Consider the following 24,341-nt stretch of genomic DNA (forward strand, 5'->3'; position numbering starts at 1 on the left):
TCTGTTGGGATGCCCAAATTAATGCGCCTGTCTAATTTTGTTATAATGCATAATGCATATTTGCTGGTAATCCAATAAACTTAATGTCACTGCTGAAATACTACTGTTTCCATAAGGCATGTCATATATTAAAGGGAAGTTGCTACTTTGAAAAAACAAGCCAATGATAAACAAAAATCCAAAGAATTAAGAGGGGTTCCCAAAGTTTTTCATATGACTGTATGTGAACCCCCAAGTACTTGTAGCTCTGCACCATTTCCATGTCCTCCCCCTCAATAGTAACTGATCTCAGAGGCTTCTTGGTACGTCGGACATCCACAAACAGTTCTTTAGTCTTGCTAATGTTGAGTTGCAGGTTGTTGTTCCTAAACCACAAGACAAAGTCTTCCACGACTTTCCTGTACTCAGACTCATCACCATTAATAATGCAGCCTAATGATGGACAAATCATCTGAAATATTCTGTAGATGGCAAGCACTGGTATTGTGTTGGAAGTCTGTTGTATAGCGAGTAAAAAAGGGGAGACAGGACAGTTCTCTGAGGTGCTGCAGTATTACACACCACCATTACTGACACACAGTTCCTCAGCCTCATAAACTGCTGTCTGTTGGTCAGGTAGTTCATGATCTGGGAGATTGTGAGGGCATTAAGATTCAAAGCCTTGAGCTTTTTCTTTAGTTGATGAAGGGAAAATGGTGTTAAAAGAAGTGTAAAAGTCAAGAACATTATCCCGACTGTGTTGCCGGCTTTCACAATGTGGGAGTAGGCTCTGTGGAGCATGTAGATGAGCACATCCTCCTCACTTACATATATCCATTAGATAGGCAAACTGTAGAGGATCTGGATATTCTGAAACCAGGGGTTGTACCTGTTTTAGGACTAGCCTCTCAAAGGTCTTCATGATGTATGAAGTAACAACAACTGGTAAGAGGTCATTGGGATCACTGGAATGCCTAAGTACATCACTAAGAACAAAGAATTATTTTTATAAAATATATATATAGTAAATAATCAAAGCGTATCTTACTCATATTGCATGGATGGGCCACAAGTGAGACCTGTTCTAAAAGGCCTTTAGAACAGGGGAAAAGTGCAAGGATGTAAATTAAAATCCTGATAATGTACTCAGTTGATAGACAGAGATTTAATGTAGTGTGTCAATTAAGAGAGTATGCTTTACTCTTTAATAGCTTTAGTTTAGTATGATGATGTAACACATGTTGGTGCATAATTGGAGTAGCTCAGTAAGGCTTGTTAGGGGCCTTGAATAAGGTCTGCTTTTATGGGACAAGAAACCTTCATTAATGACTTGAACGGTGACAGGATTGTATGTATGTACCACAGGTCTAATACCAGTTTACGTTTAATGTGATGCTACATTTTATTATGTTAATTTTAATTTTAGTTGCATGATTTATATACTAGCAGAAGAAAATTGAGAAATCCATGTAAATGTTTTTCTCAGAAGATCCTTATATCTGTACACATTATCATTGGTAAAATTACCTAATGATATTTATGAATCGAGAACTTCTATGAATTGATAGTCTTGTAAGGTGGTGCAGTTGGTGAGGAGGCCATACTGCTGGATTTGAGGTAAATATTGCACTGTAATTAGAGTTAGTTTTGATGGGAAAGTAGTTTATACTATTACCTCAGGAATCAAAAGTTAAGGGTTTGAATCCAAGGCCTAGTCATCATCTATGCGGGGTTGTCACATTCTTCTTGTGTATGAGTGAATTTTCCTCCTACATCCCCAAAGCCATGTGTGTTAAGTTAATTGGCTACTATAAATTGCCTTGATGCTTTCAGTTTACCAAGGTCACTTGGTAACTGTGATTCTCTATCTGCCATCAGCAAATCTGTTTGCTAAGTGTATTGTAACCATTACGGATTTGTGGAGAGTTGAGTGTATCATTATGTACAAGGATCTAGTCTCGTTCAGCTGATATTTCTTTTCTTTAAAAACAAAGTATTAAAAGTATAGGAAATCTACAATATACTACTCACAAATTTTGACTCCATTGCTTACAGACAGTATGCATAATTAAGCTGGGTCCAGACAGTGTAACTCATCAGCAGTTTCATCATTTACTTTCCTGCTCAATTCTTCTTTTTTTCTGGTAGCAACTTTAGTACTGTGTAATTAGACAGTAACTTAATGAAAAACACATACAATGTCTAAATTATATAAATCAATAGCTAGTTAATCTGTTCTATAACTTGACATATTGATAGATGAACGCTGTTAATGTCTTTCTAGAGAGATCATGTTGTAGTCCTACAGATTGCCATCTAAATAGACAAGCATTCCCCTGTCCAGAGTGGCTTAGAGTCAGTACTTCAAGTTTCATCTTTATTCTCCAAATACAAACAAAAACAAATGAAATAACATTAACATTATAACCAATAAGGCAAAAAATGAAATCCTTTTTTCCGTGTTCTTCCTATTCCTTTTCTTTCTTCCTGATGGATTAAGTACGGTGGCCCTGATCTACAATGCACAAAAAAAAATTATATCATGCAAAAACAAATCAGAAAACACAAAACCAAATTGGAAACACAAATGCAAAAACAAGTCAGAATACGCAAAGGCAAATCAGAAAACTCAAAAAGAAAAAAATCAGAAAATGCAAATACAAATTGGAAATCAGTTTGTCTTTGCATTTCCTGGTTTATTTTTGCATTTCCAGTTTTTTATTGCATTTTATGAATTGTTATTGTATTCAATTTGCTTTTTCATTTTCTCATTTATTTTTGTGCTTCCAATTTGTTTTTGCATTCTCTCGTTATTGAGTATTCAACTTGTTTTTTGCACTTTCTGATTTGGTTTTGCATTTCCAATTTGTGTTTGCATATTCAGTTTGGTTGTATGTTTTTTGTTTGCAGTTTGTTTTTGTGTTTTTTTTTTTTTTTGCACTTTCAGATTTGTTTTTGTGTTTTCTGATTTGTTTTTGAATGATTTACATGTAATTTTTTTTTGTGCATTGCTCTTCGGGGACACCGTATCATCTTTAAAATATATTGGAACCCAAAATAAAGCCAAAGGAGCCACAGGTGTTAAAAACAATTATAATTTTACGAATAAAATGAGAAACACAAAGGTGAACTGGAAATAAAAAGAACGGATGAAACCTAAGCTGGCATAAGTGCCACAGGTGTTGGTGGCTCTTTCTATCAGATGTATTGACTCCTCCACTTCTGTAGTACTATCAAAACAGCAACCTTTCATCCTTCTCTAGCTACCCTCTTGACAGTAAGTCCTTTTCTTAAACAAACCTGGCTTGGCTTTATCTGTAAATGAGTCTTAATCTCATATTTGCCTTTGATCTATAAACCCATTTTAGTCTCTGGCTTCAGGCAGCATTAAACTCCCATCTGGGGTCACTTCTGGTCAAGCCCTAAAATCACTTCCAGAGTTGGGTGTTCACATTCTTTGTGAATTAATACACCAGTTTTGAAATTGCTTCCTATTACCTATTAGCTCTCAGTTGCTCTTCAAGGGTCAGGTCTCCTGACACCCTCTAGGCTAAATACTTTAAAAGGGCAACAAGGTCTAACTATACCTATTTGGGAACCATTTGCTGCCATGTAACAGGTCAGAGATCAAAACCTGGTTAGATATTAGGCCTTTGGGACAGCAACCTTTGTGGTGAATTTACATCGTTAACCAGAATTTTAAGTTTTAAATATTTATTTATTTCCTTTTGATTATTTATTTACTGGTCAGTTGATTCAGTTTTGTGTTTTGCATAGTTGCTGCCATTTTGTGACAATCTTTTGCGTGGAAGCAGCCATGTTGTTTGCCATTGCTATGTCCATTGCCAGTGTCACATGATGCACTACATCTATATAAGAAGGCAGCACCAAACTGTGTGTTATATGAATATTGGATTCTCTTAAAAAACAACAAAAACATCATGGTGCTGGTTAGGGGAAAATAATTCAAGCTAGTGGCACGATTTTGTAACTTTTTTTGACAGTTTTTTTCTTTCTTTTTTTAATATACTCTTACCGTGACAACGATTTTGTCTGCTGTTAAATACTATACATTACCTCACTTTACTTTCTGGCTCGTGTTATACTCTAAACACTTGCCTCATGGGTGTCATTTTTCCTAGGTAATGACATGTTTAACCCCCTACTTGTCAGAGTTTAGCATAGTATTCTAGCATATTGTGGACACCTCTTTTTGTTCACTACATTGGTGACAGTTTGTTTTAACCTAGTGATCCCTGATTTTGAAAAGTGTTTTAATAGATTTACTTGCACTCTCATTTCCAATGGAAATCTATCTTTCTGTTTCCTAAAGTGTTGGGTGTTTTTACCAGTAGTGACTTTTTGTCAATATAAAACAAAATACAATATCTGAGCATAATCGTAATTTTCACAGTAGGCTATATTGTAAGACTGGTCTGTTCAAAAGAACATTATATTTGAAAAGATAGCCCTTATCTTATTCAAAAAATGAAATACAAGTCTGTGATGTGGAGGATGAAATTGGTTCATTAGAATGAAGGTGTTTTCCACCAGCATGGGGAGTGAGTTGAGAGCACCACATACTGTATACTGCTAGAATTTCAACTAGCAATTCACTTGGTGACTCCAATGGAAAGCTTTAAACTTTTGTGTTCTTTATATTCCCTACTAATGACTAACACCAGTTGTTTACTAATAAATTGTGTCATAGGCTTTGAATTTTTGTGCAATTTGTGCCCCTAATGTGTTTGTATGCTAAATCACATCACTTTTGACAATTAAACTCAGTAGTACAGTACATGATTTTTTTCATTTTTTTATGAAATTGTAGATTATATTTGTGAGAAATGGAGCCAAATACCACTTTGTGTGAAGAGGAAGAACAGTCAAGGGATGAGGGTCCATATCTTTTGGCCTATATTGTTTAAACCAACTGAAGGCTCATGTGCAGCTAAATGGGCAACTGAGGCAGGTTTCATCGATGCCAGGTATGGAGGAATTTTTTTGTTTTCGTTATGGAAAGAGCCCTTTAAATAGGAAGCATACTAAATATTGTTATGTTTTGATAGATTTTATTGATAATTGGTTGCACAAGCATTACAAATGTGATGTGAAAACTGTACAGTAAGACAATAGAATTTAATTGATAACTATTTGTCTTAGCAAAAAATGTTAAAAAGTCAAAGAAAATTTTTCTAGTTACTTTGGATATTCTTGAGTATTAGGCTAATTGATTAAAGGAAAAAGACACAGTCTGTTTATTAGTCACAGCCATTTAACTTTTTGAAAGTATACGGGGTAAATTCTGTTCTGCTGATTTCTTCTTAATATTTTTTAATCTTGAGAACAGTTTTTAGAGCTTTAATGCTCTTTGAAAGACTTTAACAAATGAGGGTGTAGTAAAATAGTTTGTTCAAACTCAGCTTTAAGACAGAGGGGTTTTAAGTGATCAACAGAAGTTAAGACATCTGTGCAAATTGTTTGCTCCAACTAGCAAGGCTTAATTTATTTTAATTGCCACAGAACATCTGTAGGTTGTGACCTATTAGTTTTTATGTTAGTCATTTGTAATAATCTGATATTTCCTTTTTTTTATTTTCTTTCAGTGTTTACTATCCCTAAACTTTAAATTTAAACCTCTCTCAGGTTTCAACTGATTAAATTTGAAAAACACTGGATAAACTGAGGTGTTCTAAAACTGTTGACTATATATATATATATATATATATATATATATATACACACACACACACAGTGGTACCTCGGTATACGTCCTTAATCTGTTCCAGGTCCTTGGACTTATACCGAACAGGACGTGTACCAAACAAATTTTTCCCATAAGAAATAATGTAAAAATGATTAATCCGTTTCCATGAAAAAAAAAATCCTATTGTTATTGGCCTATTATACATTGATATTGTATAAAATTTAAACACTGCTTAATACTAAAATACATAAATACAAAAGCAATTAGATGAAATAAATGAAAATTTTACCTCACTTTACTTTTTAATAACGTCTTTGTTTTTCACAATCGTAGATACTGTCGTTCTCGGCATACGGTATGCAGCAGCCATGTCCCAGATACGCATGCCACCTTCATACTTTTCAACAATCAATTCAAATTTATGTGAAAAAACACAAAATCATGTTGTGACAATGCGGGTTTGCTGTATGCTCCTATCTGCTGTCCTGGAGCCCTTGAACCCTACACGGTCGGTAATGTTACCGATGAGCTTAGCAGTGAGGCACAACAAAGCACAGGTTGGTGAAAAAATGCAAAGTGCTTTTACTAAAACAATCAACAAAACAAGATGTTCAAATTAAAGTGCAATGTCCAAAGTTCCAATAAATAACTCCATAAAATCAGAAGTGAAACGTGGAGGTTTAAACAATAGAATCTCTGATCCCTGGCTCCGGTAGGTTCCTCCTGACAGCGACTTGGGATCCACAGCGACTTCCTTCCAGTCAATCCCGCTCCACGATCACTCAGCGTGAGTAACCACTACTACTATTCCCCGGGTGTCGGCCTAACACCCAGGCTCCTTGTTCAGTTGCAACGCGAGCCTGCCACTGCGCTCACACTCGTGCTCTCTCTCTCTCCTCCTTTCTCCGTCCGTCCGTTCTTTCTTTCTTTTTCCACCCCTTCTAGCCGACTCGTGCTTCTGTTTATCAAGAGGGCATGGCAGCTGAAATCAGCAGACCCAGGAACAATCACGAATGCGGATGGTCTCACACCTGTGCACTTAGGTGAGAAACGCCCACATCATGAATCACCCTGAGAACCGCTTCAGCCCAATACTATCCACTTGCATAGCCACCAAGCCCCCTCACAAAGCCACGAACGCGGTGATTATTAATTTTAAAACTGGCCTTTGACAGGAGCTCTGGACCCGCTATACCACACACATGAAAATTCACAGAGTGTTATAGCACGGGTTGTTCACTGAATGCTAGCAACTGGCGCACTGACACTCGTGGGCAGTCGTGGCTTTGTCTCGAGAGAGGTAAAAAAGGGTAGCACACGAGTCGTATTCCAAACAAAGGTTGTATTCCAAGCAAAATTTTTCACATCCAAACAGGATGTATACCAAATTGGACTTATTCCAAAGCAGACGTATACAGAGGTACCACTGTATAATGTGTGTATGTGTGCAAGAAACAACTTTTGTGAAGTAAGAAGAACTTAAAACAAATAGCAAATGTATTGTCCATAGACAGTGTTTTTTCTCATTCTCAACAAACCTAGAACATGGAACATATTTATTCATCTATATTGCAGATAAATTTATGAATAATACCTTTTTTCCTAGTCCGAATTCATTACTTTGATACACTCCTTAGAACATTATGTTTGGTTTTGTTTCACTTTGGGAGTATGTATAGATTTTGTTCATATTTTAATTCTCCACAAATAATGCATTAATTTAACCCATTATTAATCCTTACTGTCAGAAACACTTTATTAATTTACTAGCAGAATACCCGCGCTTCGCAGCGGAGAAGTAGTGTGTTAGAAGTTATGAAAAAGAAAAGGAAAAATGTAAAAAATAACGTAACATGATTGTTAATGTAATTGTTTTGTCATTGATATGAGTGTTGCTGTCATATATATATATATATATATACTAGCAGAATTACCCGCGCTTCGCAGCGGAGAAGTAGTGTGTTAAAGAAGTTATGAAAAAGAAAAGCAAACATTTTAAAAATAACGTAAGATGATTGTTAATGTAATTGTTTTGTCATTGATATGAGTGTTGTTGTCATATCTATCTATTTATATTATATATATATATATATATATATATATATATAGCAAAATACCTGCGATTGGCAGCGAGAAGTAAAAGAAAAGGAAACATTTTAATAATAACGTAACATGATTGACAATGTAATTGTTTTGTCATTGTCATGAGTGTTGCTGGCATATATATATATATATATATATATATATATATATATATATATATATATATATATATACACACATACATATATACACATACTGTATATATACACACACACATATATACATACTGTATATACAACATATACATATCTACATATATACTGTATATACACATATATATACAAATCTACATATATATATCTACATATATATATATTAGGGTGGGACTCGATTAAAAAATTAATCCAATTAATTAGAGGCTGTGTAAGAATTAATCTTGATTAATCGTATGTAATCGCACACGAATTTGCCCCAAATCGCAAATGTTTTTTTTTTTTATTTAAAACGGTTTTAGTGGGCTTACAGAATCAAATAATAGACATGGACATGAATATTGTAAACTGAAGCTGTTTTAATTTCTGAAAAAAAGCTTTAAACTGCATTTGAATTCAAAACAGAAACAAAAATATCATCCCTGGTTAAAATTGGGCAGACTTAAAAATAAAGTGGTAGTTTAAGTACTTTAAGTACATTTTCAGAATAGTATTGTCTTTAAATAATAATAACCAAAATTTCAACATAAAGTGCAGTTTTCTTCTTAAAAAATAAGTCAGAAACATAAAAGGTAATTTGACCAGCTTACTCTTTAAACTCTGAGTAACATTAGCCAAAATTATTTTGTACATTAGGCTAAAACAGTGTGATCATTGAACATTTTGTAATTAGATGTATTTAGAATTACTAACGGTCACGGAAGTCCAATGATCCCCAGTAAGAGCCACAAAGTCCGCTTTCTGTAATGCATCTAATTTTGCTTGCTTTTCAGTGTGCACAAAACCATGCTTTTATCAAGGCTTCGCCGGGTAGTCGAAATGATCAGTCGTAGGAACGCGCTTTATTCCGACTCTAACATTTTTGTAGCTGTGATGTGTGCATCAGTGTAATGGATGTACCAGGAAATCATGCATTGACAAAAGTTCCCGCTTGCTTGGAATTGAAAGTGTGATTAAATGCGCTATTTTTAACGCGTTATGGAGTACATGCATCAAGCTTCTCAGCTGTGCTTGTGCTAAGAAAGGGAAAATTTTAAAAATAACGTAACATGATTCTGCGCTAACCTAATATTTTTCATACGTCCCAAACCAAGGAGATGCGAAGGTAAAATGAATCAGGTAGCGCATACATAGTCAGTACACCCTCTCGGAATCGAACCTCGAATGTCGGCGTTAGAGGCTTAAGACTCTACAATTAGCCACAGCGTGTGGCTTGTCTATGCTAAAGTATGTATTGTAGATCGGGGTATATATATACATTTATATATATATACCCGTGTACCGCAGTGGAGAAGTAGAAGTTATGAAAAAGAAAAGGGAACATTTTAAAAATAACGTAACATGATTGTCAATATACAGTAATTGTTTTGTGAGTGTTATTGAATGTTGCTGTCATCAAGGATTTGATTATCATTATTTCTTTCAATCAGGCTCGTATTTGTAGGATGTGTTCAAGTTACATTCCGTGTTTGTCAATCGCTGTAAAGATAAGAGGTTTCATTCATCGATTAGTTCCTTACTGCATCAATAAACAGCTCGCCTTCCTTTTTATCTGTGATGTGACAAACTGCATGCACGGGTTTTTTTTACACTGTCTTCCTTTAGCAGGACATTCACTTTTTCCACCGTGTGCTTTGTTTCCGCAGTAGCTGCACTTATGAATATGATTGTATGTATAAGACGCTTCATATTTTTTTGCTGCCTTCTCAATTGTGTAATTCGGTTTTTGTTCAGCACTCTTTGGAACTGTTGCTTTTGTCTGCGCATTGCGCCAGTTCACGTGAGCAGCTTGGTGTTCTTGCATCGAAGGTTCCCAGCTGTACTGGTGCCATCTCGTGTAATGTCAGCTAAGACCCGGCACTTAAAAGTTTCTCTCGCAGTTTCAATGAGTTTGTGCCAAACACCACCCTGACCATCTCATCTTCCTCTGCATAAGCACAGTCCTTCACCTGTGAACATTTACCGGTAGTGTTTGTACTGATGGACGGCCTTATATGGGCAGGCACTAAATTACAAACGCTAGTGGCAGCCTGTCTATGAACTTAATTTAATATAAACTTACGGTTCACGTCGTGCTTTGTTTCCGCATATGCATCATTTGCTTCATAATGTTTTTCTGCCTTCTCAATTGTGAAATGGCGCTTTGTGCTTGGAGTTCTTCCTTGTTCTCTACGTTACGTAGGGAGGCGTGATGATGTCACACAAACTCCGCCCCCACGACCATCTCCAACTCAAGACTCCATTACATTATATGGGAAAAATAGCTTCCAGTTATGACCCTTATGCGTAGAATTTCGAAATGAAACCTGCCCAACTTTTGTAAGTAAGCTGTAAGGAATAAGCCTGCCAAATTTCAGCCTTCTACCTACACGGCAAGTTGGAGAATTAGTGATGAGTCAGTGAGTGAGTGAGTGAGTGAGTCAGTTAGTGAGTATATCTATACTAATAAAAGGCAAAGCCCTCACTCACTCACTCACTGACTCATCACTAATTCTCCAACTTCCCGTGTGGGTGGAAGGCTGAAATTTGGCAGGTTCATTCCTTACAGCTTCCTTACAAAAGTTGGGCAGGTTTTATATCGAAATTCTACGCGTAATGGTCATAACTGGAAGCAGTTTTTCCATTTACTGTAATGGAGATGAGCTTCAACGCTGGGGGCGGAGTTTCGTGTGACATCATCACGCCTCCCACGTAATCACGCAGTACATAGAAAACCAGGAAGACCTCAAAAAAGCGCTGAAGAAAACATGCATTATATAATTGAGAAGGCAGCTAAACAATAAGAAGCGGCGAGTGACATATACAACCATATTCATGAGTTCTGCTACTGAAACAAAGCACGATGTAAACCTACACTTTAAATTAAGTTCATAGACAGGCTGCGCTGGCGCTTGTAATTTAGTGCCTGCCCATATAAGGCCGTCCGTCAGCGCAATCCAATAGCAAACTCCACTAAATATTCACGGGTTAAGGACTGTGCTTATGCAGAGGAAGATGAGATGGTCAGGGTGGTGTTTGGTACAAACTCAGCGAAACTGCGAGAGAAAGTTTTAAGTGCCAGGACTAAGGTAACATTAAATACAGCCATGGACATAGCACGAGATGGCACCAGCACAGCTGGGAACTTCGATGCATGTACACCGAGCTCACGGAACTGGCGCAGTGCACAGATAAAAGCAACAGTTCCAAAGAGCGCTGAACAAAACCAATTACACAATTGAAAAGGCAGCAAAAATATGAAGCGCTGATACATACAAGCATATTCATAAATCCAAAACAAAGCACACGTTGGAAAAAGTCAATGTCCCGCTAAAGGAAGACAGTGTAAAAAACCGTGCATGCAGTGTGTCAGGTCTCAGATAAAGAAGAAGACGAGCTGTTTATTGATGCAGTAAGAAACGAATCGATGAATGAAACCTGTCATCTTTACAACGATTGACAAACACGGAATGTAACTTGAACACAACACATCCTACAAATACGAACCTGATTGAAAGAAATAATGATAATCAAATCCTTGATGACAGCAACACTCAGTAACACTCACAAAACAAATACTGTATATTGACAGTCATGTTACGCTATTTTTAAAATGTTCCCTTTTCTTTTCTAGCTTTTTAACACACTACTTCTCCGCTGATACGCTGGTATATATATATGTATATATATATAACCCGATCTACATACTCAATAATGGATACTTTATTCGCCATCAATGATTGTTTTGGTAAAGCCATACTCAGTGTATTCATTAGATGAACGGTAAAAAAGTAAGAGCGAGGGAGGATGACTTATTGAGGCATGCAGGCTGTAGTGCGCGTCAACTCTATCTGAATTGCGCGATCACATTTGAAAAAATATATCTTTTCAAGTTCTATTTAGTCCATATGTGTCAAACTCAAGGGCAGGGCCACATCCGCCCGGCGTAATTATATCCGCCCGAGATCATTTTATATACTGTATTATTGTTATTAAAGCCCGGTATATGAAGCGCTGGTAACACAATAAACTACAGATCCCATAATGCAGCGCTTCAGCTGCCTTGCCGAACACTTACCGCGTTAATCAAGTCTACCTTATGATGCTGCAAGTTATTGCGGCTAGCTCACACGATGCTGAAGAGAAAAGTTGATTCTGAAAATAGAGCCTTTAAAACCGATGGGAGGCTGAGTATATGTTTACTGAACCCGTGTGTCTCATTTGTGGAGCTAATGTGGCTGTAATTACAGAATTTAATCTAAGACGGCACTATGAGACAAAACATCAGGTTAACCTGAATGCAATGCAGAAGATACAGAAAGCAGCATAATTAAATAAGAATCTGACACTTCAGCGGACGCTTTAACCGTGCACAATCACAAAGTGATTTCAAGTGAAGCTGCTTTTATGGGAGACACAAATGCACCAGTGCAATTTGCCCCACTTTCCCTGTTGCCAAGTAATGTTAAACCAAGTCGTCACTACGGTGTTCCCAAATCGCACTTTGCTGATAAACTGAGCGCACTGAGTTTGCACGGCGCTTTGGTGACTTTGAAGAACAAAAAAAGTCCGTCTACATGCGGCTCGAACCTTGTGCATGTTTGGTAGCACATATCTGTGTGAGAAGCTCTTCTCAGTGATAAAGACTAACAAAACAGCACACAGGAGTCGCCTCACTGATGAGCACCTGCAATCCATCCTGAGAATCTCCACAACACAGAACCTCACACCAAACATAAACGAACCTGTGGCCAAAAAGATGCCAGGCGTCCAGCTCTAAAATGACATATGAGCAAAGACAACTGAATGATTTGATTTGTTATTGCTGAAAGGAACACATTTTATTTATATTTCTAGGTTTTGTTATGCAGCATGTTCATATTTGAATTTGTATAATTTTGACAGGATATATTTTTATGGAGAGCAAAATCTTTTGGGATATTTAAAATCTAAGTTTATTTTTCATATAAAATTACATAAGAGTAAAGAAATGTGAATGTTTGTTCTTTTAACGTTTACTTTATTTCTAACTTGTATAATTTAGACAGGATAAATTTTTATGGAGAGCAAAATATTATAAGTTGTTTAAGGTTTGAGTTGATTTATTCACGAATAATATTCCTGTCTGTTTTTACCATTCCTACCAAAGATATTTCTGTCGACTAAATAAAAATTCCTTCTATTTAAAATTTAAATAGAACTTGAACAAATACGATAGTTCATAATATCCACGCAGACTTGCACGTAAGAGCGGAGTTATCCGTTTTAACAAGCAGCGTATTGCACTGATACGAAATAGCTGTGTGTATATATGTAGATATGTATGTATATGTATATATATGTTTATATATGTGTGTGTGTATGTATGTATATATATATGTATTTGTGTGTATATATGTGTGTGTATGTATGTATGTATGTGTGTATGTATTTATGTGTGTGTGTATATGTATGTGTATATATGTAGATATATATATATATGTATGTATATATGTGTATATGTATAGATATGTATATATATATATATGTTTATGTGTGTGTGTGTAAATATATATATATATATATATATATATATATATATATATATATATATATATATATATATATATATATATGACAACAACACTCATCACTCACAACAGTGACAAAACAATTACATTGACAATCATGTTACGTTATTTTCAAAATGTTTCCTTTTCTTTTCATTGCTTCTTTAACACACTACTTCTCCGCATGGCTGGTATTTTGTTAGTATATATATATATATATGTATATATATATATATATATATATATACTGTATATATATATATATATACTGTATATATATATATATATACACACATATACACACACACACACATATAAACATTTATACATAGACATATATACATATAAACATATCTACATATACACATCTACATATATATATACATACACACACACACACATACATATATATATATATATATATATATATATATATATATATAAATATACCCCCTCGCTTTGCAGCGGAGAAGTAGTGTGTTAAAGAAGTAATGAAAAAGAAAAGGAAACATTTTGAAAATAACGTAACATGATTGTCAATGTAATGAATGCAATTGTTTTGTCACTGTTATCTATATATACACACGTGGACAAAATTGTTGGTACCCTTCAGTCAATGAAAGAAAAACTCAAAATGGTCACAGAAATAACTTTAATCTGACAAAAGTAATAATAAATAAAAATTCTATGAAATTTAACCAATAAAAGTCAGACATTGATTTTCAACCATGCTTCAACAGAATTATTTAAAAAATAAACTCATGAAACCGCCTGGACAAAAATGATGGTACCCTAACTTAATATTTTGTTGCACAACCTTTTGAGGCAATCACTGCAATCAAACGATTCCTGTAACTGTCAATGAGACTTCTGCACTTCTCAGCAGGTATTTTGGCCCACTCCTCATGAGCAAACTGCTCCAGTTGTCTCAGGTTTGAAGGGTGCCTTTTCCAGACGGCATGTTTCAGCTCCTTCCAAAGATGCTCAATAGGATTGAGGTCAGGGCTCATAGAAGGCCACTTTAGAATAGTCCAATGTTTTCCTCTTAGCCATTCTTGGGTGTTTTTAGCTGTGTGTTTTGGGTCATTGTCCTGTTGCAAGACCCATGACCTGCGACTGAGACCAAGCTTTCTGACACTGGCCAGCACATTTCTCTCTAGAATCCCTTGATAGTCTTGAGATTTCATTGTACCCTGCACAGATTCAAGACACCCTGTGCCAGATGCAGCAAAGCAGCCCCAGAACATAACAGAGCCTCCTCCATGTTTCACAGAAGGGACAGTGTTCTTTTCTTGATATGCTTCATTTTTCCGTCAGTGAACATAGAGCTGATGTGCCTTGGCAAAAAGTTCAATTTTTGTCTCATCTGTCCATAGGACATTCTCCCAGAATCTTATGATTTGTTTTCAACAATGGTGTCCTCCTTGGTCGTCTCCCATGAAGTCCACTTTGGCTCAAACAACGACGGATGGTGCGATCTGACACTGATGTTCCTTGAGCTTGAAGTTCACCTTGGATCTCTTTAGAAATTTTTCTGGGCTCTTTTGTTACCATTCTTATTATCCGTCTCTTTGATTTGTCATCAATTTTCCTCCTGCGGCCACGTCCAGGGAGGTTGGCTACAGTCCCATGGATCTTAAATTTCTGAATAATATGTACAACTGTAGTCACAGGAACATCAAGCTGCTTCGAGATGGTCTTATAGCCTTTACCTTTGACATGCTTGTCTATAAATTTCTTTCTAATCTCCCGAGACAACTCTTTCCTTCGCTTCCTCTGGTCCATGTTGAGTGTGGTACACACCATGTCACCAAACAACACAGTGACTACCTGGAGCCCTATATATAGGTCCACTGACTGATTACAAGATTGTAGACACCTGTGATGCTAATTAGTGGACACACCTTGAATTTACATGTCCATTTGGTCACATTATTTTCAGTCTTTTCTAGGGGTACCATCATTTTTGTCCAGGCCTGTTTCATGAGTTTATTTTTTTAAATAACTCTGTTGAAGCATGGTTGAAAATCAATGTCTGACTTTCATTGGTTAAATTTCATAGAATTTTTATTTATTATATATATACCCGTGCTTCGCAGCGGAGAAGTAGTGTGTTAAAGAAGTTATGAAAAAGAAAAGGGAACATTTTAAAAATAACGTAACATGATTGTCAATATACAGTAATTGTTTTGTGAGTGTTATGAGTGTTGCTGTCATCAAGGATTTGATTATCATTATTTCTTTCAATCAGGTTCGAATTTGTAGGATGTGTTGTGTTCAAGTTACATTCCTTGTTTGTCAATCGTTGTAAAGATAACAGGTTTCATTCATCGATTAGTTTCTTACTGCATCAATAAACAGCTCATCTTCCTCTTTATCTGAGACGTGACACACTGCATGCACGGGTTTTTTTTTACACTGTCTTCCTTTAGCGGGACATTGACTTTTTCCACTGTGTGCTTTGTTTCCACAGTAGCTGCACTTATGAATATTCTTGTATGTATCACACGCTTCATATTTTTTTGCTGCCTTCTCAATTGTGTAATTCGGTTTTTGTTCAGCACTCTTTGGAACTGTTGCTTTTTGTCTGTGCACTGCATCATTTCACATGAGCCGCTCGGTGTACATGCATTGAAGGTTCCCAGCTCTGCTGGTGCCATCTCGTGCGATGTCCACGGCTGTATTTAATGTTAGCTAAGACCCGGCACTTAAAAGTTTCACTTGCAGTTTTGCTGAGTTTGTGCCAAACACCACCCTGACCATCTCATCTTCGTCTGCATAAGCACAGTCCTTCACCCGTGAATATTTAGCGGCAGTGTTTCTATTGGATTGCCGCTGACGAACGGCCTTATATGGGCAGGCACTAAATTACGTGGGAGGCAGAGTTACGGGCATCGAGCAGAAGTCTGTTATAGTATATGGACGAAAAAATAGCTTCCAGTTATGACCATTACGCGTAGAATTTCGAAATGAAACCTGCCCAACTTTTATAAGCAAGCTGTAAGGAATGAGCCTGCCAAATTTCAGCCTTCTACCTACCCGGGAAGTTGGAGAATTAGTGATGAGTCAGTGAGTCAGTCAGTGAGTGAGTAAGTGAGTCAGTGAGGGCTTTGCCTTTTATTAGTATATATTAATGTCATTTGCTTTTCTTAAGTTCAGTATTCATTTTTATTTATTATTTTTATTTTTTCATCACCTATCCTCATTTTCTATGTTTATTGTTCATAGATGCAACCATTTTATACCTTTTTTTTCACGGATATTGTCATTTTGTGTGGCTGTTTGCTGTGATGCTGCATGTTTGCTGGTTACTTGGTGCACATGCCTCTTGATCTGTGTGGACATGGTTACCATGCTGTTAAAGATGGCCGTGCACATGAGGTAGCATATAAAGTTTACAATTATTTTTTTAAGGATATTACTTTTTAAAAAACTTGTTTTGAGCAACATAAGCAAATGAGAAAGAATTTTGAATTTGGTCTCTCTTGTACTGATCTTATCCCACATGTCTGAGTAATTTTGCAAATTTCTAGAATTCTGATTCCGTTTCAGGTCCCTGCCACTCAGTTATCTTCATTCATGACATCTATAGTGTCTGCTGTCTCATGCACTGTAATTCTTCAATTAAAGAATGTTTCTTGATTTTGCATTTTTTGGCATCCATGTTTACTTTGTTCTGAAACAAGAAACATACACTGTAAATAAGAAATGCTAAGAAACTTACACTTCACATTATTTTACTACACAGGTGCTAATCTTGGGCCGCTTGCAAAATTAGCACTCTAGAACCTAGAACCTCTAGAAGACAAAACTTTTTGATCACTAATTTCATTTCATAACTTGCATTGGTATGAGTTTGGATTAAAAAAATATTACACTACATAATGTAGGATAAAAATATACAGTAACATATTTAATTATTCAGACTTTTGCTTTTACTGCTATTAAAATATTTACCAAAGGCAAAGAAGAGTTTGAGTTACTTCAGTTTTTGATGTATATGTTGTGAGCTAACATTATTGGCTAACTAAAAAGATTACAAAATGCAAGCTTTCAAGGCAACTCAGGTCCCTTCTTCAGGCAAGATTGTATTTTTTTTGTGTTTTTTACTGTATGCAAGAATCATCCAAGAATTAAGTGTTTATTCTTTTGAAATTTTAGCTTGAGAGATGAAATGTCTATGAAAAGACTACAGATGATTGAAATTCTGGAAACCTTCTTAGATGCCTTTGGAAAAGGAATTGTGAGTATTTTTGACTAATTTTGACTAAGTAAGATTTCTTGTCATGGTTTTAGAATTGAGAAGAAATGTATTTGCGCTCATGATTTATATATTCTCATTCCTGTCTTATGCAACAAAAACAAATCTCTTAACATCTGTTTTAGTTTGGTTTTTAGCATAGTTCTTTTTGTTTTTCCACTGTGTTATGCAGTACAATGAATAGACAGGTAGACCAGTCTATGCTTCGAGGTGCATTGCTCTCAGGGGTTGCCAAGTGCACCGTGGCCTAATGGTTGCAAGGTCTTTTTTGAAACAGCTATAAATCCGAATGGCTAAGGACTAGGGTTTTAAAGCTCATTGCTTTTTTATTCTTATATCAGAGGAAAGCTGGCTTGAAAGCTTTTTAGTTGAATGGGACTAGGGGTAGAGTTTGAGAGGGAGGGTTTAGGGTAATTTAGAGGTTGGAGGGTATAGTTGTTTATTAACAGACCAATGAGCTCTAGAGTAACTACATCCTAAGTGCATTCTGTAGCGGTTTGCTTTTATGGCCACAAATCATACCACATATCCTTTTTATTTTATTGTTAGTAAATTAAAGCGTGACTCATTCATCCATCAGTTTCCATGTGGGATCTTTTCACCTGGGGAGTCCATAGGATATGAAGCAGCAGTGACTATCACAGCTTCCAGCCACCTACAATGTAACTCATTTGGACAGTTTACACAATACGGATCCTCTTTAATTTTTTTTTAGCTATGCTGGTTCCTAGTTGAATCTTCTGTGCTATTTAGTCCATTCAAAGAAAATAAATAAATACAATGAAAGTATTTTAGGCTTTGCAGATAGTAAAAGTAAGTATTGAGTGAGTGATCTTTATAGGAAGTTACTATAAATTGTAAGGTATCAACAATCAATAAGGTATCAACCACTGTTCAGAAAAAAATATTTTAAAATCTGAAATAATACAGCTACTCCTCAGCCAGTTTAAACTGAGATTATTGCATATTTTGGCTATACTCCCAAAAACATTCTAAATTCTCAAGTCTCTCGACATGTCATTGAAGATTAACTTAGGGAGTTATTTGCAAGAATCTAATTTTGTCAGCTTATATTTTTGAACTCCCTCTTTCTGTCAACACCTAAAGCCCACAACCTTGGGAAAGCAAGATGTTGCAAATGACCTAGTAAATCAAAAGCTTGGTTTGAAGATTAACTCCCACTGTACAGTATCTCAGCACCCAAAACAAAACCTGCTGCACCAATTCCTTGGTCAGTTTATTGATTCCCTTTACTCTTGTGCCATGTGATTAAAATTTCAAAGTGCTTAAACCTATCCACTTTTAGAAAGTGCCAAATGTAATCTCAGTCATTGCAAGGAGTGGACCAGTACCACGCTCAACTATAGATTACTCCAGTGCAGGCAAGAAATCACAGTCAGGGTATTATCATGTGGGTGTGTCAAAGATAAAACCCTCAAATCTGCAAATTAGTTGCTCATTTTGTCTGCTTTGCACCTTGATAATTCTGTCCATGATAAACATGAACAGAGGAGAAAACATCCTCCCCAATGGGAGGATGATGTGTTCCCTTTAGAAAGATTCAACTTACATCATAAATATACAGAAAGAATAACACGTATCAGTGCCCCAACATGATCACCCACACTTGCAGCACTACCACATGATGCAATGAAGTATGCATTCATAAGCCTTTTTTAAGTCCACAAAATATTATATCAAATATTTTTATTCAAGTACATTACTAGTTGTATTTACTTCATTTTCTCCAGCTCAGCACAATCATGAGTTCTGCCTAGCTGTTTACAAAGTATTTCAGACTGTCTTGATTTCAGAGTATCTGCTCAACATATGTTGCAGAAGAATGGCAGCCAGCTATTGTGCTTTACAGCTGGAAAACTTTATTTCTTCATTTAACTTTTTAAGATTAACATTTTAGTATGTATTTTGGAACTATGTCTATTTTTTGTTAGCTGAGTAAACTCCATTATATATTTATTTTTCTTTCAGCTGGATGATGTCTTAGCAAGACAATTATTTGAAATTAGCTTGAATATCCAGATTGTAAGTATAACTAAAAATTGGATGCTGTTTATCTGCTTTCTAATTTTTAAAACTTCCTGCTTTCTCCATACTTTTGTAGAAACAGGTTTTAAGTGATTTCTGTTAAGGTTCTTTCACTGTTTTTCATTTTTAGCCATCTCCTTTTTGACTGGATCTCTCTTATTAACATTGCTGTAGGATTAATTTTCACTTTCCTTTTTCTTATCAATATAACACTTCTGTTTGTACTTTTCCTTTTTTTATGTTTTTTATGTTGGAGTCCTGTAATATTTGAGCATTTGTAAGGAATGCAAATGCTGCCTTCATCTTCATTTTATATACTACAGTACAATAAGTGCAGAATTATACTGTTAGCCAGTTGAGTGGAAAAGAAAAAAAATGATATTTATTAAGACTTCATTTGTATCTAAATTCACTGTTGCATATTCAGAGTTGTTTCTCCAATGCCCAGTAATTTGTTGTTTTTTTTTAGATGCCAGATTGTATAAAAGGAGCTATTGACTGGTTAGTAAAGGTGGGAGAACCTGGTCTGTCAGCAGGGCTTTCAAAATTTTCAAGACTGACCCGTTTATCTGTTCTATCATTTCTTTGTTCCAAATGTAAGTATTAGTAGATTCAGGTAAAATTCTTAATGTTATTTGTGTTATGTTCCTATAATGCCGTTTGTTTTATTGCCACTTTGTTAAATAATGCAGAGGAGTTTGAGACGTCAAGTAGACTGGCTGCCAATATAACCCAAAATATTTGTTATTTTTAACATGTTGACTCCCAATGTGAGCAAACTTTTTGTTGTTGCATTTTTAATTAGTAACCAAATATGACCACCTTTTAAGTTGTATTATATTTAAAGCAATCTACTAATGCTGAATTCAGTATCTGGAATTTGCAAGCAGCTTCAACCAGAGGTTGTGCAGTTTGATAAAATATGAAAAATGTATATTAACCAAAAATACTTGTCCCAACATGTTGCATCTAATTACCTATAGTTTTTGTCATGTTTCAGAATTATTAATTTTTTAGTACTGAATAAATCCATCTTAGTACAATCCTAAAGAAAATTTAATTATCATGAAATAACACACATTTAGTGTAAATCAAGGATCTGATAGAATTGTAAAATTCAATATAATTTATGGATGTGCAGTGCACATCAGGCAGAGGGCACAGATTGGGTAGCCACAGTCACCTCCAAGAATGTAATCTGAAATGGAATATCTAATTACATATTCGAGTTGTGAAATTATGTAATGTATTACAGCTCACATTCTTGTAATGGCATTACAGAATACTAACCAACAGAGCTGTAATGCGTTATTCTGTAAGAAAATAAATTCATCAGAGGTGCAGCATGGTGCTAATATAACTAACTTCCAGGTCTGCTGCTGGGTGGCTAATATATCTATTATGAAAGTATGCAAGGAATCAGAGAGAAATTAAATGATATTGGCTTGTTTCACATTGAGAATATATCTTGCCCTAACTGTGAAAGTAACCGGGAGGCACATGTATAATGCCTTGTATATAGTTTACATTAAAACATGGCATACGGACAAAACTAGAAATGTGCAAATGCCCAAAAAATTTCAGGTGCATAAAACTGTGTGAGAGAGTCCAGCCCCTCTCAAGGAAATTGGTTCCAGAGTCTAAACTGTGCGTCGAGGTGAGCCTGACTATATCTAGCCAGAACCTCTCAACCTTGCGCACTAGCTCAGGCTCCTTCCCCTTCAGTGAGGTGACATTCCACGTCCCAAGAGCCAGCTTCTGTAGCCAAGGATCGGACTGCCAAGGTCCCCACCTTCGGCCACCACCCAACTCACACTGCACCCAACCTCCTTGGCCCCTCCCAGGTGGTGAGCCCATGGGAAGGGGGACCCACGTTGCCTCTTCAGGCTGTGCCCGGCCGAGCCCCATGGGTGCAGGCCCGGCCACCAGGTGCTCGTCATTGAGCCCCACCTCCAGGCCTGGCTCCAGAGAGGGTCCCAGTGACCCGTGTCTGGGCGAGGGAAAAACGCCGTCCAAATTTTTTATTCATCATAGAAGGTCTATTAAACCGCTCTTTGTCTCATCCCTCACCTAGGACCAGTTTGCCTTGGGTGGCCCTACCAGGGGCATAAAGCCCCGGACAACATAGCTCCTAGGATCACTGGGACACGCAAACCCTTCCACCATGATAAGGTGGTGGTTCGAGGAAGGGAAAAGGGTGACATGCCCTCTCAGGGTTGGAGACTAGATCCTGCCCCAAGTGGAGGAGTTCAAGTATCTCAAGGTCTTGTTCATGAGTGAGGGAAGAATGGAGCGTGAGATCGACAGGCAGATCGGTGCAGCATCCGCAGTGATGCGGGCTCTGCATCGGTCTGCCGTGGTGAAAAAGGAGCTGAGCCGTAAGGCAAAGCTCTCAATTTACCAGTCGATCTATGTTTTAACCCTCACCTATGGTCATGAGCTATGGGTAGTGACCGAAAGAACGAGATCGCGAATACAAGCGGCTGAAATGAGTTTCCTCCGCAGGGTGTCTGGGCTTTCCCTTAAAGATCGGGTGAGAAGCTCAGTCATCCAGGAGGGGCTCAGAGTATAGCCGCAGCTGCTCCGCATCAAGAGGAGTCAGATGAGGTGGCTTGGGCATCTGATCAGAATGCCTCCTGGACGCCTCCCTGGTGAGGTGTTCCGGGCATGTCCAACCGGGAGGAGGCCCCGGGGAAGACCCAGGACACACTGGAGGGACTATGTCTCCCGGCTGGCCTGGGAACGCCTTGGGATTCTCACAGAAGAGCTAGAAGAAGTGGCCGGGGAGAGGGAAGTCTGGGCCTCTCTGTTCAAGTTGCTGCCCCTGCGACCCGACCTAGGATAAGCGGAAGAAGATGGATGGATAAAACTGTGTGTGAGCAAAGCTGGCTGACTGACGAAAACACCATTTCCTGTTTAGTTAAAAAGCGGAAATTTGGCAGGATTGTACATCTAAGGCAATAATCATCCCCACTGAAAGGACATTTCATTATTTGAATATATTTAGGGTTGTATTATCGTGGTATTTCCCTCTACTTACCCTTTACCTGTTTTCTCAAGGGTAAGTGTACTCATCAAGTTTGTTATTGGGTTGGTTTACTGTTGCACTTTAAGATGAACACAAACATACATAGCTATACGCATACACACAGACCCTAACCACTACAGTGCCCCATGTATGACACACACACACACACGTGGATCAACCTTTAGCACTTTAAACCACACAAGTGCTTTAGGAATAACACAGCCTGTCACTCAGCACTTCAAGAGACTTACTTATTATCGCCATGAAGAACATACGATGTTTTAATGATATCTCAGAACTAAATATTACTTTTGGTCTACAAGAATACATCTAAACATACAAAGGCTCAGCACTCTTGGCTATAGGCCATTTATCAGCCAAGAATAACTTCATGTACTGTTCCCTACTATTGGGTGGAGCTCTCACTCGCAGCCTTAATAAACCTCGCAGCACAGAGATAATGGCAAATCTCCAGCTGCACCAGGTGCTCAAAGAAATCTAACTTATTACTTCAGTCACTCTAGAATTTAGGACAAAGCATGGAAAGTTAAAAGCAGCATGGTATGTATTACAGGAATAATAATACCACTGGAACAAAGAATAATAGAAAATAGGTACTGATAGGAAAGTCTGGATATATATAGTCTTTAGAAAAGCTTACGATGACAAGGATGAATGTCCCAGGGTGGCGTTTGATTTAGCAATCGATGTTCATGAAAATGTTGTTAACTGATGATCAGATGAAAACTGGTCATATGTGTCTTTGTTTTCTTCTCTGATGCCACTCTTCTGTAGTCGCTGTTTCTCTTCTTCTTCTGATGTTGCTTTCAAATGAGGCATATTTATTATAAAGTTTCATGCCATGGTTTCACAACACATGATTGTTGCATGCACCTGATTGGCTGCCTGTCAATATGATGGTTGAATTTTGCTCATACATGTACTCTTTAATCCATCTTTTTCCAGACTGTAAACCAAATTGTTGTCCCAGATGTCCATCCATAAATTAATCAATATCCTGAGGCATGGCCCAGTCTTCCATTCCCAGGCTGTAAAACCATTTTAGCACTATGCTGTGAACAACTGTTATAAACGTGAGGTGTAAGGGAAGAGGATATGCCCATTTATTATAATTCCTCCTACATCTGAATTCATCTTGTTGGGATTGAGCAAAATATAATTATAAAAATATAGAGAATAATTTGTAGATTTTATACACCATAACAAGGGTTATAAAACCCTCCACACTAATATAAAAACTAAACGAGACGTTCGGGTCACGAACGTCTCGGACCATGTACAAATCGGGTTACGACCAAAAAGTTCCCCAAAGTTTTGCATCTGTTCACGTCCACACACTCGGGTGAAAAACAAGCCAGTTTCCCTTCCGGTTCGTACACGCGGATGATTTCCGCACGTGTTCAGTCTCTCCCTGTACATTCGCTGTGAACTCTTTGTGCTCTATTTCATTTCCCTTCTGGTTTGTATGCATGATTTATGCACGTGTTCAGTCTCTCCCTGTACAGTACATTGTTCT

General features: G+C 37.0%; 1 protein-coding gene across 1 annotated transcript in view; it reads left to right on the forward strand.

Annotated features, from left to right (window-relative positions):
- ttc3 (tetratricopeptide repeat domain 3) overlaps positions 1–24,341 on the forward strand; it is a 219,742-nt gene that overhangs the window by 11,206 nt on the left and 184,195 nt on the right. The window contains exons 4-7 of the mRNA XM_039744454.1: positions 4,811–4,967; positions 17,631–17,712; positions 19,720–19,773; positions 20,246–20,372. Of these exons, the coding sequence (XP_039600388.1) occupies positions 4,811–4,967; positions 17,631–17,712; positions 19,720–19,773; positions 20,246–20,372 (420 nt within the window). The remainder of the gene's footprint in view (positions 1–4,810; positions 4,968–17,630; positions 17,713–19,719; positions 19,774–20,245; positions 20,373–24,341) is intronic.

The sequence above is a fragment of the Polypterus senegalus genome, chromosome 2 (genome assembly GCF_016835505.1).
Source record: "Polypterus senegalus isolate Bchr_013 chromosome 2, ASM1683550v1, whole genome shotgun sequence".
NCBI classification, from domain to species: domain Eukaryota; kingdom Metazoa; phylum Chordata; class Cladistia; order Polypteriformes; family Polypteridae; genus Polypterus; species Polypterus senegalus.